The sequence below is a fragment of the Spea bombifrons genome, chromosome 10 (genome assembly GCF_027358695.1).
Source record: "Spea bombifrons isolate aSpeBom1 chromosome 10, aSpeBom1.2.pri, whole genome shotgun sequence".
NCBI lineage: Eukaryota > Metazoa > Chordata > Amphibia > Anura > Pelobatidae > Spea > Spea bombifrons.
This window is the reverse complement of record NC_071096.1, coordinates 7,348,857-7,368,561: the sequence shown is the minus strand read 5'-3', so window position 1 is coordinate 7,368,561 and position 19,705 is coordinate 7,348,857. Positions and strand designations below refer to the sequence as shown.

General features: G+C 45.9%; 1 protein-coding gene across 9 annotated transcripts; it reads left to right on the top strand.

Moving 5' to 3' along the window:
• The first annotated feature begins 678 nt into the window (after positions 1–678).
• Positions 679–17,356, top strand: CELF1 (CUGBP Elav-like family member 1). 9 transcript variants are annotated; one of them, XM_053449461.1, is made up of 16 exons: positions 679–782; positions 1,970–2,041; positions 9,499–9,591; positions 9,943–10,130; positions 10,440–10,522; positions 10,643–10,691; positions 10,986–11,120; positions 11,222–11,301; positions 11,656–11,817; positions 12,444–12,507; positions 12,653–12,781; positions 13,458–13,568; positions 13,967–14,152; positions 14,605–14,748; positions 14,840–15,006; positions 16,873–17,356. In XM_053449461.1, exons 3-15 carry the CDS (start codon positions 9,521–9,523, stop codon positions 14,965–14,967), a joined length of 1,530 nt encoding a protein of 509 aa, XP_053305436.1. In that variant the 5' UTR covers positions 679–782; positions 1,970–2,041; positions 9,499–9,520; the 3' UTR covers positions 14,968–15,006; positions 16,873–17,356. The 9 variants fall into 9 exon arrangements, with proteins under 9 accessions (XP_053305436.1, XP_053305434.1, XP_053305435.1 ...); XM_053449459.1 differs by having other exon boundaries at positions 12,444–12,534; XM_053449460.1 differs by having other exon boundaries at positions 12,432–12,507.
• The last annotated feature ends 2,349 nt before the right edge of the window (positions 17,357–19,705 follow it).

The window sequence follows — 19,705 nt, the reverse complement described above, 5'->3', positions numbered from 1 at the left end:
GTGAAGAGATATACGTTCAGCCGCAAGGGCGATAGAGGCCTTGGGCACTGATGTTGAGCAGTTAGACTAGGCTCGCAGTCGGTGCTCCACCTCATCCAAAACTTGTTCATCGGGGGTTCTCCAACACCCACCTCAACAAACCATTTCTGCAGAGACCTTGTTTAGCACCTGGTATGAAGTCAGAAGGGGAAACATGTTTAACCAGGAGCCCCATGAATAAGTCCAGAGATGTTGCTTCAGGAAGGGGTTTGGAGGTCGGTGGTGAGTATTAGAAGCAGAGATAGTCTAGAACCCGACATTCCCGTCCCATAAACGTTGTGTGGACCCGCGCGCCGCAGTACCGGTGGAAAGGTGGCATCCTGTGGCAATGCTATACTACACCCTGCTGACCATCCGGTGCTGGGCATCTTATGGTCAGTGTTTGCCCTGCAGACGGCTGAGCTTGGTTTTATACACCTGTCAGCAGTGGGTGTGGCTGAAATAACCGAGCCCTCAGGTTACGGGAGGTGCCGCACACCTTGGGCCGGGTCCCGTGCACCATTTCAGAACTGATTTTGGTCACCATAGCCGGCTCTGTTTGCAAACACGGCGTTGCCGGCTGTCAGGGCAGGACTCACCCCGCGACCCGGGGGTCAGGGCCATTATTGGTCGCTTCGCATTACCTCCCTCCCCGTGTTACTCCCCCCCCTTCTCGCGGCCGCCTGGTGGATCTGCCCGGAAGTGCCGCCATTTTGGATCATTTGCGCGCAGGGAGACGGAGAGTGGAGCGTGACCCGGCTACGGTGAGGCGATAGGTAACTAAGGGCAGTTCTTCCAGTGCAGGGGGGATATCTGCGGGCATACACACCGAGGTGGGGTCGCTAGGCCGCGAATCTCGAACCAGGCTCCCCCTCGAGCTGTAGTCATGAGATGAGGCGGCGGGTAACGGGAACCCTGAACACACCGCCCCACCCCTCTGCTCCAGGGAAGGGGTTACTATCAGCGTGGGGCAGACGCAGCTCCGGTGTTCGGTTCCGAATCCTCAGTTACATGAGTAACGGGCCTGGTAACATCACGTGTCCTCCCAGTGGCCGCTTGTTTCCTCGGGAGGTTGTGCTAACGCTCCCCGCTCTGTTGGTATAGCTACCCCGCCGGTGGACACTGTTTCCCCGGGAACCCTGGGGGTCTGGACACTCCCTGTGCCCTGGAGGTATTTGCTTTAGCCCTCAGGCCGGAGCCAAACTTACCCCCTCCCGTCGCTGCCCGTACCTGGCTTCTCGGGCTGCGTGTCTGGTAAACAGCTGTTAATCCCTCACCATGTGAGATCCGTGCAATAAAACAGACGCTGCGGCCTCCTAACTGCCTATTGATCCGTAGAAGGCTGTCTGTTCCCAGTCTGCTCTCACCCCGTCCCTGGGTCAAGGTCTCGGGCTCGTGTTGCAGACGGTATACTCGGGGAATCTGCCTGCTGTACTTGCTGCATTCTTTATATAACAGGCACTTAGGCTTTAGGGGCCCCTCCATGTTCCTTGCACACAGGGCCACGGGCTCCTGCCTGCTCTGTGCAGTTTAGGGATGGGGAATCTGTATTGATGCCTGGCTTATGCTCTATGTTGACCTCGCTGTAGATCTAAAAGAAAAAATGTAAAAAAAAAATAAAAAAATTTCCAACTATCTATCAAAAAGGAGGAAAAATCCCTTCTTGATTCCGAAACAGAATCATGGGATCGACAATCTATAACTAATCGTGTCCTTATAACCAATTTCTTATTTGATAGGAAAGTAACGGCCGCTGTTGAATTTCATATTTATTGTTCTCGCTGTGGAATAGTAGTTGGGTTTCGTTAATCCCGGGTTTAGTAACTGCGGTTTCTGCTTGTTTTGGAGCAGTTTGTTAGCTTGGTGACTAAACCCGTAAGCCTGGAATTATATACGGAGACCCAACGCCCGGCATGTTAGATTTTAATCTACCTGTTTCTTTCCATCGTAGACGCGGCTGCACGTTGGGGTCACTGGACCTCCTGGTCTGATTACTGCCTTCATAATACCAGAGAAAGCTGATGTAAGTTATCTTTGATACCGTTCCTTCTCCCGTCTGTCAGATCTGTTTTGGAAAATGATTTGCAAGTTTGTTTAAGTTTGGCTTGGTTGTCCGTTTGCCAAAGTTATCCATAAAATGTTATGACTGGGTAATAACCAGATGGGGTGAACCTCCGCAATGCATTGGGAACGTTTGCACTGCGTTTCTGGGGAGTCCCCTATGGAACCCTCTATGTGATAATGCAACCGTGCAAGGTTACATATAACAGTATATAAATGTGATGCCAAAGTGTGTAAGAGCTCAGCCACTAAATCACTCGGAGCCCCCCATTGACGGCCTAGCTGGAGAAAGTTGAGGAGGACCTTCCTGCGACGAAGTTAACCTGTCCGTGGTAACTTGCTGTTGAATGTATTGGGGGCCGAGGGACCTTGCTCTTTAGTTGGCTGGGTCTTCATGGGTCCACCCAAGCTAGTTGTGCCTTGGACGTCCTCTATGAGTTTTGTTCTGTGCGATTTTCAAAAGGCACGACGGGGACCGATTTCTAACCCCGTCTTATAAAAGCGATTGCCTGTGTAAATGAAGAGGACTATACCCTTTATCTGTTACTTAGGAAAATAACCTGTGTGCCGTATTCTGACTGTACGTCGCTGGGCTTCAAAGTTGTCGCTACACAGATAGATATGATTGCTAAAAATTCAGCACAAGTATCTAGAGTGTTCATCTACGGCTTTCAGGATTCCTTCTTCTCTCTGTGGGTCTGCAAGGAGAATGCTGGCCTGTTGCTCTTATTTGCGGGTTATCAGCCTAAGACAAAATCAAGAACAAGTTATCGATTGTTCTGTCCTTTCGGGGAAGGCATCTGGTTGTCCAGGATAAATAGCAGGCTGCTGAGTAGGCTTTCTCTAACACCTGAGTCTCCCACGACGGTTGGAAACGTATCTCCGGCAGAGAAGTTCCTGGCAGCCTCTCTATTCACAGAGAAAAGCGTCTCCCGGGAATCGCTTTCAATCAAATCTCTTGAACGTTAAGGAATTATTCTAAAATCTTTCCCTTAACGCTGCGTGTAAATTTGGATTTTCGGCATCTCCCGCAGACTGTTGTAACTATTTCTGTGATTTGCGTGGCAGAAGACATGCGTTTCTTCACCTATTTTGTCACATTTAACAAACGATTGCATTATTCTTGGGCCAAGTAGATATTTACAGACCTCCAGTTCAGCTGATGCTTTAAATTTTTTTTTTTTTTTTAAATAGCCGAGGTGCCAGAAGCGGTATGTTTGGGATTCGTGGCTCCTGGGATTTGTCAGGTCCTGTTTTGTTGTTCTAGTAACGTTGCGTGTGGGAGGAGAGAAGAAAACCCGTGTTTCCTTCCAAAATACCGCTGCGCCTCTAGCCTGGAGCTGCAGGCTGTTTCCACGCAGATCGTACGAGCTGCCTGCGTTCACGCGGCTTCTGGATCTGCACGCTCGTTCCGTGTCACAAGCCCTGTGGTGTAGATTTTAATCCGCCCTGACCGTGCCTATAAACCCCTCATATCAACTAAATATGCATCCTGATTTTCGAATAATCCGTAGATTGTAAGCTTGTGAGCCGAGCCCTCTTTCCTGAATGCGTCGGTTGGTCTTAGTCTGTCAGTTCTAGTTTTGTCGGACCCTTTGAATATATACGGACTGTAAGAAGCGCTGCGGAATATGTTGATGCTATATAAATAAAATATAATTTTAATAAATGCGGCACGGCATCGTACAGCTTTTCATTAGACCGCCTGTTTTCTGTTTTGCTGGTCCTGAGATACTCGGATGCCGTTTCCGGCCCGGTCCCCACACTTGCTAATTGCTTTATGGCAGTTAGCTGTCCCCATAAATCTCAATCAGTCCCGGAGGTTGTCATCCGTCAGACACGGGCCCCATATCACTGCAATTCAATTGGGTTTAGAACAAAGCAAGTGCAACTGCCGCAAAAGCTGTATAATAATAAAAAAAGGGCACTTTAATAAAGCGCGAGGTCATTATATCGTCCTGTCTCATTGACACTCGTGTGCTGCGGTAAACCACCGCTCCTTCGCTTTCCTAATTTAACTGCCGGGAGCAGGCGTCCCGACGGCGAGAGTTTCTAAGGCTCCGTAATGATCTGGGAGGTGACGGCGTGCAGAAGGCTGCCTCGTACCCTCGGGCTTTACGTTTTATAAGTGCCCTTATTACCACTTAATGGTTTATATTTACCAAAAAAAAAATAGTAATTTAAACCAGCAGTGAGAAATCTTTCCAAACGTTTTTCATTATTACAGTACTTTCACATGGTTTACATTTATTTGTAACTGTTTAATATTTATTTATTACGCATTTTCCGATAGTTACTGTTCCAGAGATATTCTTGGGACGATAACGATGTTTGTAACATTTTACAGAGTGGCTTTCCGAAATATAATTTAAAATGTTTAATGCCATTTAACTTATAGATCATATTTGTGTTACCGATTTTAAAGTTATTGGTTATTTTTTTTGCCTACTATTTTTTTTTTTATACTGTTTTAAGATGTGTTGGAAAGACTTGTTTTGGGTGTTTTTCGTAATTTAAGATAATCAAATCCAAGGCTATACGGGTACTGGTTAATAAGATGTGTGTGATATAATTTGAGATGTGTGTGTATATATATATATATATATATATATAACACCTATACCTACAGTATGTCTGCGTGTTTATACACGTTATGTTCAGCCAGCTCTATCTTTATTGCTAGCCGTGTTCACAGAAGAGCCCGAAAGCCCCCAACCCCTGAGCGTTCGCATGAGGAATCTGCCATGAGCTGCCACTTAGCCTTATGGTATTTGTACGCTCCTGGCAGGAATGGTGGGCTTTCGAGGGTCCCGCTCGAGATTTTAGAATCTAAAGGAATATGTTGGGTAATTGAAACAGTAAGAGGGGTGGGAAGAGGCAGTAGGCGGTGGGTTAGGGCTGGTGGTGTTTCAGGAAAGCTGCAAGAGGGGAAAGAGATGTTAAAGGGGAGGAGTTATGGATGGAAGGGGAGGGGTTTAGTGTCTTTAGCAGGCAGAAAGACGGGTTATTGCTGTAGGAGGCTTGTAGGGGAGTGGTTAAGTGGCTTTAGCAGACAGAAAGGGGAGGGGTTATGGCTGTAGGAGCCTGGGAGGGGTTTAGTGGCTTTAGCAGGCAGAAAGGGGAGGGATTATGGCTGTAGGAGGGCTTTAGTGGCTTTAGCGGGCAGAAAGGGGAGAGGTTATAGCTGTAGGAGGCTGGAAGGGGGGAGGGGTTTAGTGGCTTTAGCAGGCAGAAAGGGGAGGCGTTATGGCTGTAGGGGGGCCGACGGGATCAGGAGGGAGGGTAAACAACAACAACAACAACAACATTTGGCCAAAGAGAAACAATGTCCCCAAAATACGTATTTGGTTCATATACAGGAAAATGTGCAGAATAAGACAATATGAAATAAACCAGATTGGAGCTGTAAATGGGGGTTGAGTACCTTTTAATATCTTCGGGGCTTTTCTTAAGATGGTTCAGAGGCTTTGTGGATACAGCCAATGAGGAGATCACGCTGCTGGGGTGGTGCGGACAGCCGGTAGAACAGCCAGAGGTGGGAGACGGTTAAAAGCTGTTATCGCGCCCTCCCTGTCCGCTCGTGGCCTGTATGCTGATAATCACCCGGTCGCTAGTCACCCATTTCCGCTTCGTGATATTTTAACTTGTTTCGGTATGAATACAAACTAATAAATATATAACCCGCGGCCCATGCAGTAAAACACAAACACACAAATGTTTTGCTGATCTATTTTCCTTGTTTCAATTTACAAATATAAAGGTTATTTAAACCAAATCCAAACAGGGCTGTCACTTTTTTTTTTTTTTTTTTTTTTTATTTGTGGCCGAACGCGTTCTCCGTGCTTCTGACCTGCGATGCTATCTTTGGTTAAGCCGCTTGTAGCCTGACCTACAGCTGACGCAGAGTTTGACGTTGTCACCAACCCTTTAGCACGTGTGTACTTGTCGTTTATTATAAATAAAATGAAATATCCGGTGACGGTCGGCCCGTGGGTCAGTCACATAACCACGTGGGATCGGCCAGCGGTGAGGCTGAAGAACACGCATGGCGCTGAGGAACACGCAAGGTGCTTCCCGAGCTGTCACTGTTGCTGTAAGTTGAGGTTGCCCTTTTGGTCATAAAAGAGCTGACCCTGGGACTCTTGAAATATTAACCCTGTAATATCCATGAAGATTCTATGTAGTGACTCCAATGCTGGTCCTCATAGAAACCTTGACATACTGGTAGCAGAAGCACCAACTGGCAGTCTTAGATATGATCACAGCGAGGTAGAATAAGAGACTTAGAATTTACAGGTATGCTTACGGTGTGAGTGAGAACTCACCGAGGCAAAGACACGATGCTCTTGCTGCAGGGCTCGGCGAGGTAGGTAGTGGATAGAGAGATGGGGAGAGAGACAGAAATAACGGGAAATGGAAGAGAGAGCGGAGGAGAGATCAAGAGATAATGAAAAAGAGAAGGGAGATATAATAAGATGGAGACAAACTGAGAAAGGGGCGAGAGTTTGTCTAAGAGCAAGCGAGTGTGTGGATGGAAGGTATAAGCCGACATGTTACGTGTCGAGGGCAGGCATGTGTTTACAGGCACACACTTTTAAGGGTAGAGGATATGTGTGAATTCTTATAGTCTATCCATAACCGTTACTGTTTTGGGCCTAAAGGGTATAGAATGAATAAAGGGTGAGCGTGAGCCAGTCTGAGAGGAGTCCTGACTGAGAGGAGACCGCTGCGGGTGCAGCCTGGGTGCCGGGGTAAGTCCTGTAGATGCAATCCGGGCAAGTCCTGCGTGTCTGTGTGCAGCCTGGGTGCCGGGGCAAGTCCTGCGTGTCTGTGTGCAGCCTGGGTGCCGGGGCAAGTCCTGCGTGTCTGTGTGCAGCCTGGGTGCCGGGGCAAGTCCTGCGTGTCTGTGTGCAGCCTGGGTGCCGGGGCAAGTCCTGCGTGTCTGTGCGCAGCCTGGGTGCCGGGACAAGTCCTGCGTGTCTGTGTGCAGCCCGGGTGCCGGGGAAGGTCCTGCGTGTCTGTGTGCCGCCCGGGTGCTGGGGCAAGTCCTGCGTGTCTGTGTGCAGCCTGGGTGCCGGGGCAAGTCCTGCGTGTCTGTGTGCAGCCTGGGTGCCGGGGCAAGTCCTGCGTGTCTGTGTGCAGCCTGGGTGCCGGGGCAAGTCCTGCGTGTCTGTGTGCCGCCCGGGTGCCGGGGCAAGTCCTGCGTGTCTGTGTGCAGCCCGGGTGCCGGGGCAAGTCCTATAGTGTGTGTGACCCATGTCTGTAATATAAGGTTTCCATGCATTCTTTATCTTCAATTCAATCTATATCTTCAATTGTGAGTTTGCTTTTGATTTTTCAGTTGATCTAAACCTGCAAGGCTGGCTTTGTGTTCTTCCGTTTCTCTGCGCCATGTTTCCGCGTGTTTATTCTATACCTGCAAATACAGCGTTTGTATGTCTTATTCATCTGTACCCGTCACCCCAGAATATATTCTCTCTGCATGAGTAAAATGCCCACGACGTCTGCTTCTAGTCTTCTTTATCTGTAAACTTAAGATCTGCAACGAAGCTTCTAACTCTTTTTTTAGCTGCCTCATATATTCAAAGCAGATTTGTCAAGCCCGGTCTTACCGACAGGATTCTCCGGGCTAAAACCTTACACACTTTAACCAAATTTTAGGATGCGGCTAAAAAAAATAATTGGAACTCCAGGCAGGGTTTTGTGGGTTATCATTGCTGTGGACTGACGTTCATAGAGCCCTTCCGTACAGCCGTTCCCCGTGCCAGGTTTTTTTGTCTATTTTTAGGCCCGGGGCTTTAGAAACGACCAGGAATATTCTAATTGTCTCTTGAAATTCACAGTGAAAGTTCCAGTTTCTGTGCAACATTTCTTGCCATTAAAAGTGTTAGTTTTCGCACCGCGGCTGCTGATTCGCGCGCTTTCCAATCCGAGCTTCCAGGAAAGTATGGTCTGCGGTTTTCTGACACTCGGCTGATTCATTGGCGCCAATCTTAGCGTTTCAGGTTGATCGCTCGTTGGCTAGAGGCACCTATTGGGAAGAACTTTGGCTAAAAGAACATTAAAAAACATTTTATAGTGCGATAAACACTTGAGTAGGGTGACGGGACTTGGGTCATGGAGCTCCCGTCTATCGGTTGTCTGTCCCATGAGGATCTATACAGTCCATGTGTGCGTGTGCGCGATGAACACGAGTGATTATGTATCTCTGTGCAGTCCTTATCAGTCGGGGATGTCCGCGTGGATCAGGAGAGCCCTAAATCCTATAATCTATCAGCCCTGTGAGGTTTTGCAAGTGAGAAGGATAGCGCACGGTTATTAAAGTAATCTCCCTCATTAAAGGGAGACGTAACAGGCGGTATCTCGTTGGACGTGTTTAGACCTCATGGTGACCGGGATCAGTACGGCAAATGTAGTTAAAGAAACTGCAAGAGAAAACCTGGCATGACTGCCCTTTAAATTTGGTGTGTGTGTGTGTGTGTGGGGTGATTTGTGGGTGAGGGTCACGAGGTACCGTCAGACTACAGTCTTTGGATTTAGCCAAACGAGAGGCTGTTTTAATCTATCGCTGTATTGAGTATGGAGATCGGGTATTGCCGGGTTCCTCGAGGGATTGTTTGTGATGTGTTTACGTGAGATCATATGTTTCGCATCGCGTCACCTTAGCTTTTAGGACGTTATAGATTTACAGATGTAAAGATTACGCTGAGCGACAGACCACTGGCGTCTTGAAGGCTTTTGGCCCCAGAGATAAAGCTGCAGAATCTACCACCGTGTGATCGGTGAAGAGCGTGTCAGGGCTTTCTCTTCTTTCGTATATTGCTCTTATTTAGTAGATGCATTGAGTTTGGGAAGTATGCGGTTAAACTGGGTGGCATCGGCCTGGTGGCGGATTTTCCCTTTATTGAAAAGCTAAGCGATGGGCAGCGCTTTTGGGTTATTGGCGTGGGACTTCCAACACCCGGGACCCCGCAAGCCGGTGTCTTACTCCATTCCGCTCTGTCGCTTTCCCCTATCTCTATCGATCTGACGTTCTGTTTATCTGATGCTGCACTCAGTACTGCTTCGCCAGGGAAAAATACACAAAACAGACCCCCTGCGTCAGCATTTTCATTGTGCCCGGGACTGAGCCGCTCTTCACATGGTAACGTCCCTTTCAAATCGGACACCAACTTTGTCGCGCCCTCCGTGCCTCTCCCAGTCCGCTCCGTCTGTCTTGTCCAGTGCTGAGTTCATTGAGGGCTCCGCTTGTCGTCTCTCTCTCCTTCTCTCTCTCTCTCTCCGTGTCTCCCTCTCTCTCTGTGTGTGTCATCCGCACGGTCCGCTATGTCTCTCTCGTCCCGGTCCGTGTAGCGTCTCGATCTGTTCTCGTGGCCGGCCCGGGCGGAGTTGAGCTCTGTCTGCTTGTGTTTATTCCAGGGGGGCTAATTAGAAAAAGACCATGGCGTCATTTAAACTTGATTTCCTGCCCGAGATGATGGTGGATCATTGCTCACTGAACTCCAGTCCCGTGTAAGTGTTCCTGAGCTGTCTAATGTCTTGGATTTTGGGGAGTTGTCTCTGTCTGAAGTGTGGCTGACTTTACGGAATCTTTTCTTTGCTACTCGTGCCAAGAGTTTTGGGGGATTCTCGGGGGGCGTTTGGACTTTTCCGTATGTGTCCGAATCCATCCCTGTACAGATTACGTTAACGTTTTGTGTGCGGTGCCTGCGTGATTCACTGTTAGTGATCAGTGCTGTCTCCCTCAATTAACTTGACATTTTTTGTGCACTTATTGAGTGTTTTTATGTTTGACACCCCCGTAACGCTAGCGATTCCTAATTGCTGCTGAACTCCTGCCTTTTTTTTTTTTTCCTGCCGTAGATCAAAGAAGATGAATGGAACCATGGACCACCCAGACCATCCGGATCCTGACTCCATCAAAATGTTTGTGGGACAGGTCCCTCGCAGCTGGTCAGAGAAAGAGCTGAGAGAACTTTTTGAGCAATACGGAGCCGTCTACGAAATAAACGTCCTGCGCGACAGAAGTCAGAATCCTCCTCAGAGCAAAGGTGAGCCCATCCCCCCCCCTGCGTCCTCCGGTATTTAGGGTGCGGACCCCCTGTATTCTAATAACTTCAGCGCACCGAGTGCCTCCTCGTGTCCAGAAAGGTTCCAGAATGTAGCGTGTGACTGGACGACCTGTACCCCCGACTGAGGGGCACGGAGCCTTCCGTGACGTAGCGTGTTCTGGAAACTCTAGGATATATGGAGCTGTTATTCTGCAGCCTATGGCGTGTTTGTATCGCTTTTAGGTTAAAACATGGCAAAGTAAATCCATAGATCGAAATGTAACCGCCTTTTTTTATTTTATCTGTAAGGATGCTGTTTTATTACTTTCTACACACGGAAAGCTGCGTTAGAAGCACAGAACGCGTTGCACAACATGAAAATCCTCCCTGGGGTAAGAAGCCTTTTTTTGTTTGATCTTTTCCCATTCGCTGTGTGTTACAAGCACATTAAGCATATATCTGTCCATTAAAATCTCTCTAACCCGGAACGATTCTTTCTTTTGCATGCCTAGATGCATCATCCAATTCAAATGAAGCCAGCCGACAGTGAAAAGAATAACGGTATGTGTGCACAAGCGTTGGGTGTCATGTCTGGGTTACTTCCAGAGCACCGGTATCTATACTTCCTCTATGATCCAAAATAAAATGTTCTCGCTTTTCCTGACCTCTGCCCCCGCAACCCATAATCGGCAAGAATGGAGGATGTCCACCCTGTTTTACTTTATTTCCATAAAAATGTCAGCCTTTTTTGTGTAATTTGTATTGATTTTTATAATATAATAAAAGCAAACAGCCCAAATAACATGTGAACAGTCACTCTCCCTGACAGAGAATCTCCTTGTTATCTTATCTTAGCCGTGGAAGACAGAAAGCTGTTTATCGGGATGGTTTCCAAAAAGTGCAACGAGAACGATATCCGCGTCATGTTCTCTCAGTTCGGCCAGATAGAAGAGTGCCGAATCCTGCGAGGACCTGATGGCTTAAGCAGGGGTAAGCGTTCACCTTAAAACCGAGGCCTGTTGTTGGATTTAAATTGTGGAAAATATTACGTTAAATAGCCATGTCTGAATTTCTCTGTTAACCCTTCGCAGGTTGTGCGTTTATCACATTTACAACTAGATCCATGGCACAAGGTGCAATCAAGGCCATGCACCAAGCACAAACTATGGAGGTAAGTCCAGTAATCGCACTACACATGATTGCCAACGTTGTCTTCGTGCCTAGCTGTCATGCCATTTTATTTAAGATGTTTTTGGTGTGAGTTTCCATAGTTTTAACAAACATCTTCACGCTTCCTGTTCCTGACTATTTATTCTTGAAGATAGGAATGTGTCCACCTTTAAGCAAAAGCCCAGGCGACGCGTGTCTTGCCTTGTAACTTAACACCATGCGCAGTAAGGGTTGTTTGAGGCCGGTCCGCCTCGTTAGAGTTGTGATGCTGGAGGGTTTGGGTTTTCCTGGTGCCTGGGAGTCAAAACGTTTATTTTACGTTGCCATGTTTGACATTTTTTTGACGTGTTCTCAGGGATGTTCCTCTCCGATTGTAGTCAAGTTCGCAGACACCCAGAAAGACAAAGAACAGAAACGAATGACGCAGCAACTACAGCAGCAGATGCAGCAAATCAACGCAGCGTCGGTTTGGGGAAACCTCGCAGGGCTCAACAGCTTGGCCCCCCAGTACTTAGCAGTGAGTAGACCCGCAGCTTCGGTTCCCCTCACTTTTGCCTGCTTTAGATTGAATCTGAGTTGCATTGCAGGGTCGGCGCTGCCTACTTCTCTTGTTGAGCTGAATATATAGAAAGTGGCAGTTATTCTTATAGTAGGGTTTAGGAGGCAATCATTTTATCTAATAACAAGGGGGCTCATTAGTATTGGCCAAGTGTCAGAGCTACTGGAAATTTATAACCGGTTTTTTTTGGTCTGTACAGTGATAAGTCCTGCATTTGGATAGAGTAAAAGTTAACTAGTTTTACATTAAATTAAGTGAAAATGGATCTGGGGTCCATTGAAGGGCATATATAACGTTCTATGTGTTCAGCTCACAAACAGGTGCTGAAAAAAGCTGTGTTTCTGCCGCCTCCGACTAATAATCCCCAAATCTGCATTTGCAGTGCGATAACATCTTATTTTCTGTGGTGGTTTTTTTTCCTTGTCCTAATCCACCTTGTTGCGTCCCAGTCCCCCCAACTCCTCGCGTTCTTGTGCACCCTGTGGGTTTCTGTGGTGTGTGACGTTACTTCTTCCCCAGAGCGGAGCGAGGCCTCACTCTCCTTCTTGTTTTGTTTTTGGTGTAATTTCTAGCTTTATTTGCAGCTCCTCCAGCAGACAGCCTCCTCCGGAAACCTCAACTCCCTAAGTGGCCTGCACCCCATGGGAGGTGAGTACTCCACGGGAAGAACATCAGGTGTGTGCATTTTGCTTTTATTTTCTTTATCTTTCTCCTTGTATTGTGTGAGCTTTTCGCATATGGTTTGCTCCCTGTTGCACGTGTGGGGTTCTCATGCCCGGTTTGCATGTTTCAGGACTCAATGCCATGCAGCTGCAGAACCTGGCAGCTTTGGCAGCTGCCGCCAGCGCCGCACAGAACACCCCCAGCCCGGGCTCGGCACTCACTGCCTCCAGCAGCCCCCTCAGCGTCCTGGCCAGTTCTGGTGAGATGCGTATGTTTTGTGCCGAGTGTCTCTTCCCTTTACAGGACAAGCTTGAGCAGTTCAGGGGTAAAGACAGGAGAGCGCACCGGGTGGCGTTTAACTGTACTAGTAAACCAAAACCATCATGGTGATATCAGATGATCTCTGGTCAGCAATGCAAGCGGTGCCTTTCTCTAGAGCCGTTTTGCATTCTTAATTTGGATGTGACAGGTCATGTAAAGTATTTGACCCAAATGTGTAACAATTAAAGGGAACCAACGTAAATGGCTATATAGACAGACACATTAAAGCTCACTACTTCTGCCTTACTGGTGAATCTCAGTCCTCGAGGAATACAAAGCGAGATCTTTGCTGATAGCATAGATGGGAACGGCGCTCATGTTTGCTGCGTGCGGCAGTCGGTTGGAGCGGTGCGTCGCACATGGGAAATATGAGCCTCTGTCCCTTGTCAGTGGTGCTGATAGTCTACCATAGAAGAAAAATGTAGCAGCGATGACCCAAATGAACTTCTCAGGACTGTATTGTGAAAAAAGGTACACTTTGATTCACCAGCCAGGTAAGAGAAGTGTGAAATATAATGTATGCCCTTTACATAGGCGTATAAAGAGTAATGGGCGATTGCTTTAGTGCGTTAATTTTGATTAATTTAAAAAAAAATGTAATATTTTGTCTTCAGGTTCATCCCCCAGTTCAAATAATAGCTCATCCGTCAATCCCATGACCTCTCTAGGTGCGTTGCAGACGTTGGCGGGAGCGACTGCCGGGCTCAATGTTAGTTCTCTCGCAGGTAACGTTGGTGTCTTGGTGCATTTATCACCTGCTTTCCATACCATGGGGTGGAAATACTGACTTGGGGGGCATTAAACTAATAGATGGAGAATTCCACCTTGCCAGAACTTTATATAACTTAAAAAAAAAAAAAAAAAAATGCTTTCAAAATCTTTTCTGCGATATTGTGTGTAATTATAAAAACTTACTAGGTTAGGTGGAAAAGCGGCTTGTCTTCTATAGGCTGCATGTAGGATTTGAATAAGCTGAGCTTACGATGCACCAGCAACATCTAAACCTTTTAAAGAAGTCTGGCTGCCTGGGTCAGAAATGGGCATGATTTGTCTCGTGAAAGAATCTTTTGGTGTCGTCTTTAACCATCACTAAGTGTCTTTACTCTCTTTTCCTTCTGTACAGGAATGGCTGCTCTAAACGGAGGCCTTGGAAGCAGTGGCCTGTCCAACGGCACCGGCAGTACGATGGAGGCCCTTAGCCAAGCGTACTCTGGGATCCAGCAGTACGCTGCAGCCGCGCTGCCCTCGCTTTACAACCAGAGTCTCCTGTCCCAGCAAGGCTTGGGGGCCGCGGGGAGTCAGAAAGAAGGTAAATGGCGAAGGATCCTTTCAACAGCGCTTGCTTCAAGATCTTATGGCAAACAGCGCATCACTCGCTATGGAAAAGGCGTATAAATCCCACCCAAAGCGCGGCTTTATCTATAGAGTTAAAAAGAACTGTGCTTATACTCTGTATATAGTCCTAGATGTTTTATTTACAGAGCCGCATAAGTTATGGTGGGTAAAGGTGATGGAAACCCCTTCCACTTAAAATTAAGGGGGTAGTAGAAGTATTATTAAACCCTCATCTACAGACACCAGACAAGCCAGAAGGCTTGTTTTTCCCTCAGAAATGTCATGGTGCTGCCACAAGGGATTCTGGGTAGGCACATGCAAAAAAGGTCAACAATAATCACCTTTTGCCTCTATTATCCACTTTATACATGGATCCCTTGACAGAAAAAGTAACTGACTCTTGATTTATTCATTTTTTTTACTTAGGGCCAGAGGGGGCAAACCTTTTCATATACCACCTGCCGCAGGAGTTTGGAGACCAGGATCTCTTGCAGATGTTCATGCCGTTTGGAAATATCGTGTCCGCCAAAGTTTTCATCGATAAACAGACGAACCTCAGCAAATGTTTTGGTAAGCGAGGCAGCCGGGAGGCTGAAAGTCGAGGGATACCCCACCGTGACCCTGGTACAGCGTAACTTCATGTTGCCATTGTTGCTTTCAGGTTTTGTGAGTTACGACAATCCCGTCTCGGCCCAGGCGGCAATCCAGTCTATGAACGGCTTTCAGATTGGAATGAAACGCCTGAAAGTTCAACTGAAACGCTCGAAGAACGACAGCAAACCGTACTGATACATACTGCCCTGGGAAGTGAGCGAGAAGGATGTTCTGGTAAGTGTGGGAAGGAAGGTCCAAAGCCAGGAATTATGGCCAGAGGAGCACAATTAGTGATCACCCGCAGACTGTGCTGTCTCATCAGCCCCGAAGCATCTCCATGTGTTAAAAGCCAGAAGCCTCTTCCCCTCCTAAAGACTCTGGGTACAACTTTTTTGTTGTGATATATATATATATATATTTTTTGCTTCGTATGGAAGAACAGCTTGTACTACTTGTTCCAAGTGTTTTATTTTGGAGTTTAGGTGCCATATCAGTGATTTTTCTTATTTGGATTTTGCTGTGTTTGTACAATGTGTGACAAGTCCCAACGCCAGGACCCTTGGAATGGGATAGTAAGCACTACTGGTTATCAGGCACTGGGCCAGCCTTAGAGAGCCATGACCCCCTAGCTAACCGCTCGTTGCCTGGGGCACATCTTCCTCTGGGAGCCATGCTATGGCTATGGCGAGCCTTTGTAACGTTGGGAAGGTGCCCTTCCATCTCATTCACAGACACACTGCCATGACTGACCATTACAGCCTTCTTTGGATCATATGGTAATGTTACAGCAGTCCTCCTCCTAAGTCCTTTTTTTTTTTTACACATAGGTTCACCTGGACAATTATATACATAATGGGGAAAAACAAGTGGTCCTTTTAAGAATAAAAACATTTGCCTGCAATATTGTCCACCTCTCATGTGGCAAGCAGAGCCGAGAGGCGATGGGGGTCAGGTTTCTCTAACCTTTGCAAGCTGGCATCCAGTGTTGCGCAATCGAGTAGATAAGTATTTCGTGTGCTTGTGTGTGTATGTACAATCCAGTACATACCTACATGCATGTACCGTGATCTACATGGTGAAGATGAACTGCTAAAACTTGAACTCTGTACCCGCAGAGAAATGTGTTTTTTTTGTTTTTCTTCAAAGTTTTGATTTGGTATAATGTGAAAAAAAAGTATTGAGGCTTCCAGGCTCCTAGAGTAAACTTTTATCGAAAAAAAAATTAAATGTGAAAAGGTGACAGACGGAGAGGAAAAAAAAAGCCTGTTAGAATGTTATTTCTATTTTTTATAGAGGTTTTATACAGCTCGGAAGAGTAAGCAATATTTATTGCCTAAATTATTTCACTGGGAAGAGACTTTTGTAGAATACGGAAGATGGTGAATTTTATTTTGTGTTTTATACGGATAATGCTTACATCATGTTCATATTGTAACACACGGCTTGTGGGAGGGGGTGGAGGGGGGAGTCATACAACAAATCCGATCTCACCCGGTTTCTAGACATTCATCCAGGAGGAGCTTTATATTATTATGAACCCCTGCGACCCTCCAGCTGCTGCTGGACTACATCTCCCATAATGCTCTTTCAGCTAAGATGCTGGCTGAGGAGTATGAGAGAGTCCTGCAGCAGCTGGAGGGCCGCAGGTTGGACAGCCCTGGCCCAGGTGGTGGTCTAACGACACTAGAAGATTCTTACTAGAAAGCCAAAAAGTATTGACCTTGACGGCGAGGGCTCTGTAGGTCTTCACGTTGTCACAATCAGTTTGTCCCATTCTGTTCCATGTTGGGATGCTGGGCTGAGCTCAGATTAAGCCTGGGTTCCTCTGTTGGGTTCCTCTTGCATGGTGGTTCCAGTCTCTTATGTCTGTTGAATGTTATGTCACTTCCTGACCCACTCGCCATCGAGTGTGTGTGTGATGTTGTCTTTCTCCCAGACAGTGAGGGCCACCAAGCAAGTTCTTGTGCCCTCATTGGCTGCGCATGTCTGTGTGAGCTGGGCCTTGGCGTCCGGCATTGTCTTTCTCTCTGTGATTTGATGTGTATTGCGTTGTGTAACTCAGTGCTTCTCCCTGTTCTCTGGTTTGTTTTTGTTTTCTAGATCCCTTCTGCCATTTGTCCATCATTGTGCCTCTAAAGCATGTCGGTGTGGCGTTCAAGTACATCGTCCAAATCCTTGTTTCTCCAGCTTCTTTGATGCTTGAACTCTCACCTCTGAACTTGTGTTGACTTTTTTTTTTTTTGATGCTAATGTGTATTTTTATGATGCGTTTTTTCTTTTTCTGTGTTTTTGTTTTGTTTTTTTTCCTTGTGTGTTGCCAAATTGATTTTGCTACAAAAGAGTGCAAAGAGGGACACAATATTTAAATCCGCTTTGATTATAAAAAAAAAACATAGAAAATCTATTTTTCTAGAAATTCATAAAGTAACCACTTAATTTTGAAATGATACTTTGTTACCTATCCCTTTTGAGCTGACGTACCCTGTTTAATATGAGTCCTCTTTCTATCAACAAACTGCTTTAATTAGGTCAAATTAAATTAATACGTTTCATTTTTTTTGTAAAAAAAATAAATTTAAAAAGAAACTGAGATTTAAAATCTCGTACATTTTGTTAAAAAAATAAATGGACATTTTTCTGTTGTAAGCTTGGTTGCCCCCTTAGAGTGCCATCTCCGTGACAAAATGTGACTTTCCTAAAGTAATTGTGCCAAATAAGCGATCCCCCTCCCCGTCCCGTCTTGTTTCACCATCGTTTCAGGGTCTTTCCTGAGATCACTGAGCTCGGAAGGCTTTGTTCGGTGTGTTTTAGAGGTAAACGTACAAAAGCAGGGGGGGTATAAAGAGCATTTTAAAAGTCGACAAGCAGCGTCCTTTTAATTTGTATTTTGTGTCTAGCTGCGTGTTCGGGCTGCGCTCTGCATTCATGTCCTCAAAGCCAAGATTGTCTCATTCAGTCGCTTCCCAGAGGTGTCCAGGGTCCGGGTTTATGACGAGGGGAGAGTATGTGGACAGCAGAGGTCACTGCTGCCTGACCGAGACAACCCTGCGTCTGGACAAGTCGTACGTATTCATTCAGAGAAGCCCACCGTGCGGAAAACCTCAGGACCGCGAGCCAAAGTAACGTCCCCCTATAGAATGCTGCTTTACCACAGGTCGATCCCGTTCAAACACTTGCAACCTGCGTAAATCCATTTTTCATTTACCGGTACATATTTTATTCCACACTTTCAAAAAAAAACCCTTTTTTATTATAATTATTGAGCGGGGGGTGGGGGGGTTGGGTTCAAGCCTGGGGCGCCACTTATTTCCCCCAAAACATTGAATCCTTGGCTTTATGCGGTGCTTTAAGTTTTGGGGTTCGGAATTCATGGGCGCAGTCCTGACACGCAGCTCCTCGCAGTACAGATCACGGCTGGCTTTAGCCCTTTTAGCGGAGGCTATGACTCCCTTCTCTTCCTCGCATCCCGCGTTCTCAACACCATCATCCGAAACCAATCACAATTTGCCAAATGGCTTTCTTCTGACTACTTTTTAAACAAGAAATATCTAGTTCTGTGGTGATTTTTAAATGCATTGCCATGTTACCTCTGCCTTCCTGATCTCTGCCTGCTTTTTGTGAATACTTCTGTATAAAAAAAAAAAAAGAAAGGAAAAAAAAAAACTTTTTGGACACAAACCTGTGGCTTTTATATTGGTACAAACTGATTGTAGTTAACACTAGGGTTTTGTACAGTTTTTTGCCTTTTTCTACTAGAAAACAATGTAAAGTGATTTATTTCACAATGTGAAGTTTAAAAAAAAAAAAAAAAAAGAGAAAAATTGCCACTATTTGACCAAGTTGTTCTTCTGTGCTGCCGTAACAGAACTCATGAAATCTCTCTCCCTTTACAGATTATTTTCCTGTCTGGAATTAATTTTTTCTTCCCTATTGTGTATTTTTTTTTTTTTTTACTTTGTTTTGAGTTGCAAAGCAAAATTTAGTTGTTTTTTTTTGTGTTTTTTTTTTTTCTTGTGTGGAATTGTTGTAATCTGTAGAAAATACATTTTTCTTTAATGGTTTAAGAGGAAAAATATAAGGTAACCACTACCGCAAGTTTTGTGGATTTAAAGAAAAAAAAAATCCTGTTTAAGTTTGAAACCAGTGTGTCTGTGTTAAATAATTAACCCTTTGTAACCTTTTCTTTCTGTCCCCCTGGGTACTTACCGATGTTTTAATTGTGCACACACGTACCGACTAGAAGTCGTTTTGTAAACAGAAGTGTGGTACCTTCCTTTGTTTGTTTGCTATTAAACTGTTTGAGAAGAAACAACCTTGCGTGTTAATTTTTCAATCCATTGATAGACTTTATTCACCTGCAATAGTCATTGAATCATGCATTGTGACCAGAGTCTAGTGTGTGTGAATGAAAAGCGAATGAACTAGTGAATATAAGTGTGGGTACTTATGTTGGGCTGAATAACATCATCTCGCATAGGAGCAGCGGGGTCGCTCCAGCAACAAGCAAGCCTTCCATTTATCCATTGACTGCACATATATACACACACATTCACACACACACACACACACACATTCATACACACACACTATATATATATTCAATTTGTACTGAGATGTTTTTCGTATAAACATTGAGCTTTTCAACTGGCCAACAACGGAACACTCAAGGAATCGGTATTTAAAGGCGAAATTCCCGCACGTATTTACAAGTTCATTTTTTAATTCTGTTCGGTGTGCGCTTGACTCTTCTCACTATTTCTGAACACCGTGTGGGAAGTGTTCTTTTGTGTTTGCAGCCCTTATAAATTTGAGTCATATATTTCACATTAATTTGCGCTTGAACACCCCTTTGCTTCCAAACGATTGAATATTACCTTTATTTATACAGCGCCAACAATTTCCACAGCGCTTCTTACAGTCCGTACCTTCAAAG